The 13,788-nt window shown below is 44.7% G+C and overlaps 1 protein-coding gene across 1 annotated transcript in view; it reads right to left on the bottom strand.

Moving 5' to 3' along the window:
- Positions 1–13,788, bottom strand: part of SMC6 (structural maintenance of chromosomes 6) — a 47,273-nt gene that overhangs the window by 31,060 nt on the left and 2,425 nt on the right. The window contains exon 2 of the mRNA XM_066547179.1: positions 774–922. Within this exon, the coding sequence (XP_066403276.1) occupies positions 774–917 (144 nt within the window). The 5' untranslated portion in view covers positions 918–922. The remainder of the gene's footprint in view (positions 1–773; positions 923–13,788) is intronic.

Below are 13,788 nucleotides of genomic sequence, written 5' to 3'. Positions count from 1 at the left end.
AATCTCCCCAGGCTGAGGCTGTTTTGCCCATGACAGTCACTGGGGAGTGATATCTCCCTGCCCTTATCTCAACCACAAGTATTTTGTTTTATTTTCTCTCCCCTATCCAGGAAAGGAGGGCAGTGAAAGAGTGGTTTTGGTGCACACCTGGCACCCAGACAGGTTCAACCCTCCCAGAGAAGCCTGGTCCAGTGTCTTACCACTGGTAAAGAAATGTTTCCTAATGTCCAATCTAAATACACAGGACAGTATTTGCAATCTCAAAAACAATTTGTTTTAAGTCTTCTATCAAATTAAAATTCAACTACTAAAAGAAAAGCAGAAAATAATAATATTCTCGTTCTCGAGTTTCTTTTCAATCAAAATTTGCATTTCAAACACTAGATCTTTTTCAGATATCTGAAAGTGTCAGCAATGCAAAACAAACAAATATTCGGCACTTCTTTTAGTAAATAGTTTTCCAAATATTTTTTCTGCCTTTACTACTACTATAAATGAAACATTCCATAGTTCTATCCAAATCCATTTCCTTCATTTACTTTACAACTGCAGTAGCATTCTTTTATTAAATCCAAATATTGTTATGATTGACTATTATAACTATATGACCCAAAAGAAATAAGGTAAGAACAACCTCATGCAGAAGTCCTCACCACAGACAGTATCCTTAGTTTCTTTTATCTTTGTTCTACTGATGCCTACATCCAAGACATTTATTTCAACAGGCACAGAACTTTTCTTATATCGTTTTCTCTATGACTTTTTATACTTACCGACTGTGAAGAGGGACCACTACTAGCTGAGAACTCTAAAGTTTCTTCTTCATCAGACTCATCACTAGGTTCATCTGTGTGTTCTTTTCTCTGCCTTTTCTGGGACCCAGGAGTTAGAACACTTTCTTCCTTTCTCTTACCCATGAGTACTGAAAAATGAAAGTAATGAAATATTATAGGTTTCAGTTTTCTAGTTGACAACATACCCACAGGTGATAGCGCAGAAATACCAAATTATTTACTTCGGTAAAACAAATATTAAAATCACAGCAAACACTACAACAAATACTTTCCCAGAACTGAAACCTCAGTAATTTAAGGCAATGCTTGCTATGAAGGATTTGCATCAAAACAAAAGAAACACAGCTTCATTATTCTAATCAAGCTGAATAAATAAAATCAACCTTGATTCTGTTTTCCTTGGACAAGGATCAGGGAGAGGTCTTCTGTATGGTTTCCAAAGAACTTTACTCCTAGAGGTTCAGGGACAGAAACACAAACTCACCCCCATACAGCAACTTATAAGGGGTAGGAGGTCCCAGGGGAGGATACAATCTTTGACCAATTGGGAAAAACTGGGGGAGGAACACAAGGTGGGGAATACAATGTTTAAACCAATAGGGGACTGCAGGGGAGGAGAATAATTTAAACAAACCAATGGGGTTTCGAATGATACAAAATTGATACAGAAGTTTCTAGAGAAAGAAGCAGGCTTGGGGAGGGATTGACGTTCAATAGGACGAGGAACAGGGAACAGATCTTTGGGGAGATGGACAGCTAAGGCAAAACCAACAACACGGGGGGGACAGGAACAATCCATCAGTAATAAAATATGCTGTAACAGTACGAAGTAGGAAAGATTATAAAACTGACTGCTAGAAATGCATTACAATCAAAAAACACACTGCCACAAAGAATAGTGGTAAAAAGTACGTAACTAACATAGTATAATCAGCACCATCAATACAGGTTTGATTGAAGTCAGCTAACAAAAGCCAAGAAAATTAATATGCAGAACACATAAAAGTAGAATAAAGGGAAATTTAGATTCATAGCACTGTTCCTGAGCTGTTTCTTACACTACAAGGTAGTATAACATGATCACAGTAAACAAAATGCTCCTAATAAAGGATAACTATTCTCTCTATAAAGAGGACACATGTATAAATTTGCTCTACAAATCAATAAATAATGCACAGACTTCCAGCACTAATAGGACTGGTCTGCAACAAATCTTGCAAAAGTAACAAGCTTTACTAAAACATACAAAAATCTCAGATTTTCTGTAATCATACGCTTATGGCATTGTTTTTATTCCCTCAAAAGTACATATTACATTCTTCATACCTACAGACTCAAAGACCTACACAAAATACAGAAGTTGACATACCTGCCCTAAGAAGAAGCAAGGTGCTATTTGCACAAATGCAATACACAATCTTTTTATTTGTCAGCAGTTAAGTCAGCTATGCTAAGTACCTAAAACAGGCTAAAACTAATATCAGCTGCACAGTTTTCTGACATCAAAACTTTTCTGAAATGGATTATGTTCTCCTACTCAGTTTTGTTTGCTGGAATTTCATCTAGAGCTCCCCTGTAGAAAGACGACAACCAACTTTAATGCACAGCACCAGTTCAAGGAAAATTCTGAGGCAATAAATGTACTTAACATTCACTCCTATAGAAAGATCACTGAATGACACATGGCCTAAGAATAGGCTGCTTATTTATAAAAATAAATTAATAAAAATATTATTTTTTGGTGCAGGAAAGAATGACCAGCATTAGAGACCTAGCATGCCTAAAGTTGGTAACACACTGGGGACTTGGAGGCCAGAAGACTTCTCGTCATGAATACAGGTGATGACAACAAGCAAGCACTCCTTGTCCCTCAGGACAGATGGGATAATCCGGAAGAGAAGTCATAGAGGTCAGCCTAACAGTCCCTACCATGACCTCCTGAGGGAGGTGGCACATTCTGTGAGAAAGCTGGGTGGGTCAGCACAGCAGGTCCAGCTGTGCAGTGCACAGTCTCAGGATCCCCAGGGGCCCTCTTGTCAAAGCTCTCCCAGAGCTTCTCAGCAGTCTTGCTCCACATTCTCTCTGTTTTAAGATTAGTTACTTGGAGAATCTACAAAGAATTGAATTAAATAAAGACTGCTGAAGTACAACTTTAGTCACAAGAACTTGTATTACAATGGAGGGGAGCAATTTTTCTTCCCTCTTCTCATTCTGTCTCATGCCTCTGAGCGCAAGCAGCTCTTTGCACAACAAAATAATAAATCACCTCAAGTCTTTGATTCTACCAAAAAGTAACGCAGGAAAGAACTTCTTTCTTTTAAAATTAGTTAGGTGAGCTCCTAACCACCTCAGCATGCAGCTCTGTATGGGTGGGTCACTGTGGAGAACAAGAGGCTTCTCTGAGCAGTTTCCTTGTGTCAGCCTCATGTTCTGGTCAAACTATTGCCTGAATTCAACTGATGAGAGGTCAGACAGCTTATACTACCATGTACCACAGAGAACAGCATTTATTGTAAGAGACACACAAGACATCAAAATTTTCTACATCATTACAAAGACTTTTTAATTTCTAGTCTACATATTTGTTGGCTGCTTTGTAAAATACAGTGTCTTATGATCCTCTCATTAATTTTCTATGACACAGCATCTAAAAGATAAAGAAAAAACAGTATCAATCCCTTTCCATTATGTGGAATGAACAAAATTCAAAGCTGTTGTAGTGCGTTTTTATACTTTGTAATACTTTGAAGTAGTTTTGTTTTGTATCCCCATATTTTTCCCAAATGGTTTATCCCAGACTGTACTCCCCTCTCTTTACCTGTGTTATCCCTCTCCCAGGATGAGATCATCCCCAAACCCCCACCCTGGCTCTCTGTCAATCACTCAGCATCCCATCCCCTCCATCCAGAAGTTTTGGTCCAGGTCATCGAGTGATTAGCCAGAGGCCGGGAGTCAGCCCCCAAGCCTTGCCCCATACGCTGTCCTAAATGTCTATCCCCAAGCATCCATCCCTTAGGGTCACTCATTGGTTGGTAAAATGTTATCTACTTTTGGTTTCCACCTCCCTTTAAATGTGACCTTGGCACATATCCTGGGGCTCTGGGCAGGAGGGCCCTGAGGTGCAGGAGCTCCTTTGGGACTCCTAATAAAACCTTGGATTAACCCCTGCTCAGAGTCGGCCCTTTCTCTTCTACCGCTGTCTCTGGTGTCTCTTGTGCTGCAAAGGCGCCCAGCCCAGGTGCCCTCAGCACCCTCAGGGCACAGAGAGTGTCTCCCTGCCAGCCCAGGTGCCCTCAGCACCCTCGAGGCACAGAGAGTGTCTCCCTGCCAGCCCAGGTGCCCTCAGCACCCTCGGGGCACACACAGAGAGTGTCTCCCTGCCAGCCCAGGTGCCCTCAGCACCCTCGGGGCACAGAGAGTGTCTCCCCCCAGCCCAGGTGCCCTCAGCACCCTCGGGGCACACACAGAGAGTGTCTCCCTGCTGTCAGCCCAGGTGCCCTCAGCACCCTCGGGGCACAGAGAGTGTCTCCCTGCTGTCGGCTGTGTCGGGGCTGCCCCCGGTTTCTGCCGACTCGGGACTGGCCTAGGGCTCCTGAGAGGCTCCCAGAGGGACCGAGACAGCTTGGCGCCCAACGTGGGGCTCTGAGACCATCCCCGGACCTCACGGACAGGGCTCGGATATTCTTTTAGACCTTTCGCAAAGCCTTTGACCGGCAACCTACCTCAGAAGAACACACTCAGTTTTAATGAGTTGCTCTTCTGTGGACAAAACTGGTAGCTTTTGAAGCGCCCTCCAGACTCAGTTTCAGGTGGAAGTCACCATGCCAGGACCTCCCGTTTTCCTGTCCTACAGCTGGATTGGTAAGTTTTCCCTTTTTCCCGTTTCTCCCCTCTTCGGGAGGGGAGGGTATTTCCCTGCCTTTGTTTTCAGGCTCACTGTGGAGCACCAAAGTTTTTTTTCTCTATTTTTGGCAGGCTGCCAGCTGCAGGCTTTTCTTTCTTTCCCCTGCCCCACCTGGGTTGGTGAAATTTGAGATACAACACTTTAAATCACAGCTCTCACAAAGGTGTCTATTACCATCTTTTGAATTTTCTTATGAGGGAAGAAATCCGATTTTCAAAAACAGATGTTAAACAATTTGTTAGATGGTCGTTCCTTCATTTCCCCGATGTATTAACTGAAAATATTCATTATTTGGCTTTCTGGGACAAAATTGGCAATGATTTATTGAGAGCAGGGAAGTCAGGTGACAAATCTTTGTCAAAGTTTGCTTTTCTAGCTATGCAGATAAGAAATGTTGTAAAATCCAAATTAAAAATGCAAGAACAGCCATCCGGGAACAGTTTCAACACCTCTGTTTCCCAGAAACCCGATTTACCCCCCTCCAAGTTATGTTTTCCCTCTCCTAGCCCTCCTTCCTCACCCTCAGCCCTGACACAGGACATTCTGAAGAAAGCTACACTCCCTAGCTTCCCTCAGACACTCCCTGTCTCCACGCCGGAAAGCTCTGGGCAAACTTTCCGGGATCTTACCCTTCCCCCTACTTCCCCAAGCTGTGATACCCTGTCCTGGAATTCTTGTGCCCACTTTTGTACCCCTGATCCGCTTCAGGTGACTTCCCCAGACCACGATGGTAGATACCACATGGCCATGCCTGCTCCTTCTTCTTTCCACAATCCCTTTCGCTTTCCCAACAACTCATTCTGGTCGGAAAACCGCGCCCCTGAAACCCTCCCTCCCAGCACCCTTCCCCAGCCCCCCTCCACCCCCTCAGGGCTTTGCCCGCCAGCCGCGGCCTCCCGCAGCCCCTTGCGCAGCCCGCCCTCCAGCTCCCAGGTCAGAGAAAACAAAGATGCCAAGTTCAGCAGCCAGAAGCCAGAAACATCACTGGTTCTTTCTGCAGCCCCTGTGTCATATATTTCAGATTTAAATGGGGGGATTCAGCCACATTATACCCCCCTTTCCGTTGATTCTGTCAAAGAATTTGCCAAAGCCCAAAAAGATTTTGATAGATCAAGTGAATATTTTAGGGGACTTCTTAAAGCTACACTTTCTGTTAATACCTTAACCCCCGCTGATATCAAACACCTTTTTTCCTGCCTGTTATCCCCATCTGAATATCTCTTGTGGGATGCAGCATGGAAAAAAGGACTGAGAGAAATTTTACCAGCCTTGTGGGCTGATGAAGCTACTGCCCATGATGTTTATGGTAAATTGATATCTCTCGACCATCTCTGTGGACAAGGGGAGTGGGAGGAAGGAGCAAATCAGGCAGAGGGCATTCCCAGAAAGGTTTTCAAAGAATGTGCTAGAGCAGATGAGAAAGCTTTCTTTGGGCTCTGTCCTGGTGTTCCGCTTGAAAATTATTTGAAAATAACATAATCTTCATCTGAGTCCTTTTTGAGTTTTGTGGAAAGGTTGAGAAAAGCTGTCAAATTGCAAGTTCAGAACGAAGGAGCCAGGATGGAAATACTCACCGAGATTGCTAAAGAAAATGCCAATGAGAAGTGTAAAGCTGCCATCCTGAGCCTGCCTCTTGAGCCAACACCAACACTACAAGCAATGTTAGAAGTGTGTGAGAGGAAAGTTACCATCACCCTTGCTGACCAGGACGAGAGACCAAAACCACAGAGAAAGATTGCAGCTGTGGATGCCCCTGATCCACCATCCACCAGCCAGCTTCAGCGCGTCACGATGCCACAAGAGAGAATCTCCAACTCTAATCGACCTTGCTATCTCTGTGGGAAGTTAGGGCATTGGATGCCTGACTGCCCTCTGAAAAAGGGGTTTTTAGATTTTAAATACAATAAGCTTAAAGATCAGAATTCCCCAAAAGACAACCTTTCAAAAAACTGAATAAAGAGCGCTCTTTTTCCCAGCACTATGACAAAAATAGGGTGGGTTCAATTCCAGCACGGGGGGGGACAAAATATCTAGTTAGGAGATGTACCTGTGCCAAGTCAGGTACTGGCAATGAACAAAACAGAACATTCATTTAATTGTGACAATCCCAGACCAATTCTAACTACCAATTCTCCCCATAACCCTTACAGATTGGCACTGACAGAGCTTCTCCATCTCAAGGACACTAACTGGCATTTCATAACTGTTAACCCTGAATAGCCAGGTACCTGGACACAGCTTTGCCAGAAACGTCACAGTAAGTATGTCGTCCTTGGGGACACAAAACACACACCCCAGGAAATTAACATTCTTCCGGGTCTCATAGCATCAGACCCGAACAGTTTGTCATTTGGCTCCACTGTACTCACCCACCTGTGTTCTTGCCCAAGGGCCAAATAATAGTCCAAGCCATCCCAGTGCCTGAGCCTCCATGGGACCAGGAGCAGGCAGACACCCTCAAAGATAAACTCCATCCAATGTCTGCTGGACTCAGGTATTCGGAAGAGAAAAACCCAAGTTATCATGTGGGTTGCACCGAGGTGGTGAGTACAAATCTATACAAGGACTTCTAGATACTGGAGCAGATGTTACGATCATTCCGTCCAAGGAGTGGCCGTCACACTGGGAATTGCAGAACGTGGTAGGACACGTGCAAAGTGTAGGGGGCATTCAATTGGCAAGACAATCAAAAAACGTTGTCCAAATTGAAGGACCGAATGACAAAGTGGCTTCCTTTCGCCCATTTGCTTTAGACTACACAGAGCCCTTCTGAGGCAGAGATTTAATGGTTCAGTGGGGAACCACAATTTACATCCCAGAAACCCCGCAGGTTTTTCGGGGAGTGGTCGCTGAAGTGCGCCACACCCAAAAATTGATTTGGAAAACTGATACTCCAATACGGGTAGTTGAGTGGCCGCTCAACAAAACCAGATTAAAGGCGCTTGAAGAGCTCGTAGAAGAGCAGCTAAGAAAAGGTCACATTGTGGAGACCATGTCACCGTGGAATTCCCCTGTCTTTGTCATTAAAAAACCCAACAAAGACAAGTGGCGGCTTCTCCACGATCTCCGTCCAATCAACAATATTATTGAGGACATGGGCTCTCTACAACCAGGGATGCCCTCACCAAGCATGCTTCCACAGAATTGGTCTTTAGCTGTAATTGACATCAAAGACTGTTTTTTTCAAATTCCTGTGCATCCTGACGATGCCCTGAGTTTTGCCTTCTCAGTTCCCACCATTAACCTAGAAGCCCCAATGAAGAGATACCACTGGAAAGTTCTCCAACAAGGTCTCAAAGTGAGTCCTGTGATTTGCCAGTGGTACATCTCTTCCTTGCTGTTCCCAGTCTGTGAAGCTGCAGGAGATTCCATCATCCTGCACTACATGGATGACATCCTGGTGTGTGCCCCAACCGATGACGTGCTTACTCACACACTTGACCTGACAATCAATGCATTAGATTTGGTTGCTGCAGGGTTCAAGCTCCAGGAAGAAAAGATTCAAAAGATGCCACCTTGGAGGTACCTGGGTCTCGAAATTGGAAAGCGGACCATTGTGCCGCAAAAATTAACTATCAAACACGACATCAAAACCTTTGCGGATCTCCATCAACTCTATGGGTCTTTAAACTAGGTGAGACCTTGGCTAGGCATTTCCACCGAGGACCTAGCCCCCCTTTTCAATTTGTTAAAAGGGGGAGATGACCTTAGTTCTTCTAGGACCCTCACCCAGGAGGCGAGAACTGCACTGGAGAAAGTTCAGAAAATAATGTCTACCAGGCAGGCCCACAGGTGTCAGCAGGGCATCCCCTTCAATTTTATCATCTTAGGCAAGTTGCCACACCTCCATGGGATGATCTTTCAGTGGGAAACTGCCCAGGCAAGGAAAGGTGACCAGGCCGAGAAAAATCCACTCTTAATCATAGAATGGGTCTTCCTCAGTCACAACAGGTCCAAAAGGATGACAATGCCACAGAAGCTTATGGCAGAACTGATACGGAAAGCAAGGATTCGGATCAGAGAACTGGCAGGGTGTGACTTTGACTGCATTTACATCTCCTTAAACCTGAAATCAGGCCATCTGTCTCAAGCAATGCTAGAACAATTCTATCAAGAGAATGAAGCCCTGCAATTTGCGCTAGACAGCTACACAGGCCAAATTTCAATTCACCGACCAGCCCACAAAATTTTTAATTTGGATGTTCAGTTTTCTTTATCATTGACAAGTATTCAGAGCAAGACGCCTCTAAAGGCACTGACAGTTTTCACTGATGCGTCTGGTGCATCTCACAAGTCAGTGGTGACTTGGAAAGATCCTCAAACTCAACAGTGGGAGGCAGCTATTGCCAAGGTGGAGGGATCACCCCAAATTGCTGAGTTGGCTGCTGTTGTCAGAGCCTTTGAGAGGTTCTCCGAGCCTTTAAATTTAGTTACTGATTCAGCTTACATTGCAGGTGTAGTGTCTAGGGCAGAGAATGCTGTGTTGCAAGAAGTTTCCAACATTCCTTTATATGAATTACTTTCAAAATTAGTAAGAATTATCTCCCACCGAGAACAACCCTTTTATGTGATGCATGTCAGGTCACACACAGACCTGCCAGGGTTCATTGCAGAAGGTAACCGTAGGGCTGATGCCCTTGCGGCATCAGCCAAAATGGCCCCGCTCCCAGATGTATTCCAACAAGCAAAGATCAGTCATCAATTTTTCCATCAGAATGCACCTGCCTTGGTTCGGCAATTCTGCCTGAGGCACAAACAAGCCCAAGCCATCACAGCCAAGTGCCCTTCTTGTCAAAATCAGTCACTACCTTCCCTAAGTACAGGAGCAAACTCTAGGGGTCTGCAGAGCTGTGAGGTGTGGCAGACAGATGTAACCCACATCTCATCATTTGGCAAATTTAAATATGTCCACGTCTCCGTGGATACCTTTTCTGGTGCCATCTATGCTTCTGCCCACACAAGGGAGAAGGTCGGTGAAGTAAAAAAACATCTCATGCAAGCCTTCTCCACATTAGGAATCCCTAAGGTCATCAAAACAGACAATGGCCCAGCGTACAAGTTCAAAGACCTTCAGAGCTTCCTGCAGCAATGGGGAATAGAACACAAAACTATTCCCCGACAGGCCAAGCAGTAGTGGAGAGGGCCCATCAGAGTCTAAAAAAGGTCCTTCACCAACATGAGGTTATGAAGACGGAGACCCCTCAAATCCGGCTGTCCAAAGCGCTGTTCACACTGAATTTATTAAACTGTACCTATGAAAACCTTAACCCACCTATCATAAGACACTTTAATGAGAACAGTCAGCATAAATTAAAAGTCAGGCCACCAGTCCTCATAAAAGACCCTGAAACTTGGAAAATAGAAGGGCCCCATGAGCTCGTGGCCTGGGGTAGGGGATATGCATGCGTATCCACTCCCTCAGGCTTGAGATGGATCCCCTCCAAGTGGGTGAGACCATATATTCCAAAGGTGTCAAAAGACAAAGCTACAGCACAGGTAGCCGATGTCTGCTGGAGGAGGAAGCGTCGTCAGACTCTTGAGTTAAGTTGCTATTACCTGAACCTTATTCTTAACATTTTTTATCTTCAGTTTTTTCAGTGTTTCCCCTTGATCTGAACTCAGTCCCGGTACCATCAGAATGAGCCCCATCCTTCTGCTGCTCCTGTTGACAGCCGTCCATCCAAGTCAGATGTGGATTGTTTCTCAGCCTCAGGCAAATGTGTGGACCACCCTTGCCAGAGTCCTCAACCAAGATCACATTTGCCTGTCTGCCTCTTCTGTGTCTGACACGATGTCCACTTGCCTTGTGGGGATCCCATCTAAATATGATGAATTTCCGCCAACATTAGCTACCCCTTTTTTCCAATATATAATCTGTTATCCCCTTGGGCAAAATTAATTGATAGACAAGCAATAACAGAAAAGGAACCCCAAGAATTCGAACTCCTTGGTTCTGCAAAAGCATTTTATTGTGTTCAGTTTATGTTTACACCGAAAGATCAAGTAAATTTGTTTTTAGTTTTAGTTTTGTAGTTTAAGGTAAACTACACAGCAAAAATTTGGGGTAAGAAAATTTCCCATGTAGAAATGTCATCTACCCCCAATAATAAGCCCCATGCCCTCCCTAAAGGGTTTTTCCTCATTTGTGGTGACAGGGCATGGGCAGGCATCCCCTCTCGTCTAATCAGAGGTCCATGAACCATTGGAAAGCTGAGCCTGTTTACACCCAACAAGACCCAAACCATGGATTGGTGAACCAAAACCAGCGCCCGCAATTTGGCCTACAAAAAGAGAGATTTAAGGAATTTAGACCCAAATTGCGATTCTGAAATTGTACATTGGTCCAAACCACAAGGGGCTGCAATCACTGTGTTTTTGCCATGGGTGTCTGCAGCCAAAGCTCTAGGTGAATTATCACAGCTAGAGTGTTGGGTTGCTAAACAGGCCAATATTACATCAGCTGCACTTTCGGACCTCCTGGCAGACAATGAAACAACAAGGCAAGCCACCCTACAAAATCGTGCTGCAATTGATTTTCTTCTCCTACAACATAATCATCAGTGTGAAGAGTTTGAAGGTCTCTGTTGCCTGAATCTGTCATCCAAGGCTGAGGATGTCCACAAAATCATCAGAAAGATGCAACAAATGGTCCAGGACATCAAGCAGGGAACAGCAGACTGGATGGACGGACTTTTCCAAGGATGGGGACTCTCGGGCTGGGTCAGATCCATACTGAAGTCTGTATTTTTAGTTTTGCTTGGGTTTTTTTGTTATTTTGATCAGCTTTGGGATCATCAAGAGCATTGTGACCAAATTAATATCAAAAGCTACTTCCCCTTTAGAGATCAATCAGGTGACTGTTCCCATCTCTTCTGAGGAGGAGACAGAAACCTCTGCAGAGTCCACAAAACAGCCTTGGTTTGCTGATGCTTGAGATCAATCCAAGCTGAATTTTAATGTTTAGGTGCCTCCCCCTTTTTTATTTAAATAAAAAGAGGGAGATGTTGTAGTGCGTTTTTATACTTTGTAATACTTTGAAGTAGTTTTGTTTTGTATCCCCATATTTTTCCCAAACGGTTTATACCAAACTGTACCCGCCTCCCTTTACCTGTGTTATCCCTCTCCCGGGATGAGATCATCCCCAAACCCCCACCCTGGCTCTCTGTCAATCATTCAGCATCCCATCCCCTCCATCCAGAAGCTTCAGTCCAGGTCGTCGAGTGATTAGCCAGAGGCCGGGAGTCAGCCCCCCAAGCCTTGCCCCTTACGCTGTCCTATATGTCTATCCTCCAGCATACATCCCTTAGGGTCACTATATGTCTATCCCCCAGCATCCATCCCTTAGGGTCACTCATTGGTTGGTAAAATGTTATCTACTTTTGGTTTCCACCTCCCTTTAAATGTGACCTTGGCCCATCTCCCGGGGTTCTCGGCAGGAGGCCCCCTGAGGTGCAGGAGCTCCTTTGGGACTCCTAATAAAACCTTGGATTAACCCCTGCTCAGAGTCGGCCCTTTATCTTCTACCGATGTCTCTGGTGTCTCTTGTGCTGCAAAGGCGCCCAGCCCAGGTGCCCTCAGCACCCTCAGGGCACAGAGAGTGTCTCCCTGCCAGCCCAGGTACCCTCAGCACCCTCGGGGCACAGAGAGTGACTCCCTGCTGTCAGCCCAGGTGCCCTCAGCACCCTCGGGGCACAGAGAGTGTCTCCCTGCTGTCAGCCCAGGTGCCCTCAGCACCCTCGGGGCACAGAGAGTGTCTCCCTGCCAGCCCAGGTGCCCTCAGCACCCTCAGGGCACACACAGAGAGTGTCTCCCTGCCAGCCCAGGTGCCCTCAGCACCCTCGGGGCACAGAGAGTGTCTCCCTGCTGTCAGCCCGGGTGCCCTCAGCACCCTCGGGGCACAGAGAGTGTCTCCCTGCCAGCCCAGGTGCCCTCAGTACCCTTGGGGCACAGAGAGTGTCTCCCCGCTGTGTCGGGGCTGCCCCCCGGTGTCTGCCGACTTGGGACTGGCCAAGGGCTCCTGAGAGGCTCGCAGAGGGACCGAGACACAAAGCAAATGCAGAAATGCAATAAACTTGCCATCTGACACTCCTACAATAATTTTGTATGGTAGGGATTTCTTTATCAAATATTAGATGAGCAAGAGAAGAAGGATGATGATGTTTATAACTGATGATTATTATTATTATTATTATTACTATTATTGTTATAATGATGATGCCCATTAAGTATTTACAGCAAAACTATCATATCCACTTTATGTTATGTAGTTTAATAGAACACACAAGGAAATCAAGGAGCAAATACACTTCATGATTCAGCTTACATACCTTTTGTTATGCTACTCTGGCTTTACTACAAAAACATGCCTTCATGCCAAATTACTGAGATCAGGAATCAGTCACTTGCAAGCTCTTGGCATCCATCACCCAAATATGAAGACATAAACATAAGCTTTAAATGTTTTAATTAATAACATCCAAACTAAAGACGAGGGCTATGAGTTCCATTGCTATACAATTTAAGGAAAAGAGAGTATAAGAGCGGAACACAGAACAAAATAATCTCATGTAATCTAACTATGAGGAAAGCAAAAGACAGAACCATCTGCACCTCAAAACTGTTAAAGAGATAGTACTGAAAACAAAACTTAACTGGAACTACAAGCAAACTCAGCCTCAGAAATTATGACAAATATCAGTGGATGCAGAACCTTCCCTGAGTAGAAAAAATCCAAAAGAAGAAAGAAACTGACCGCAACCACAAGGAACCCATTAAGAAGATTTTACAAGAAACAAGGTTTTAGAAGGCACAGGAAGAAATAACCATCATTTTAAAAAATAAATAAACAGAAAATGACATGTTTGAATTTTTTCTTCATGTCATCTGGGTATTTTTGACAAGAAAAGAATTTTTTTACATTAATTGCTCCCAAACTCCTGCACCAAGGCACCCCTAATTTTCTACATTAAGTTTTTAATTGGAAAAATTATTGCTTTCAGTCTCTGCACTACTTAGCCTAACTTTAACAACAGTTTGGGAATAACTATTCAAGGCAAAGGAAAAGCAGCTGATCCAAGCTATCTGAAGGTT

This window comes from Molothrus aeneus, chromosome 3, assembly GCF_037042795.1.
Source record: "Molothrus aeneus isolate 106 chromosome 3, BPBGC_Maene_1.0, whole genome shotgun sequence".
NCBI lineage: Eukaryota > Metazoa > Chordata > Aves > Passeriformes > Icteridae > Molothrus > Molothrus aeneus.
This window is presented reverse-complemented; position numbering and strand designations above follow the sequence as displayed.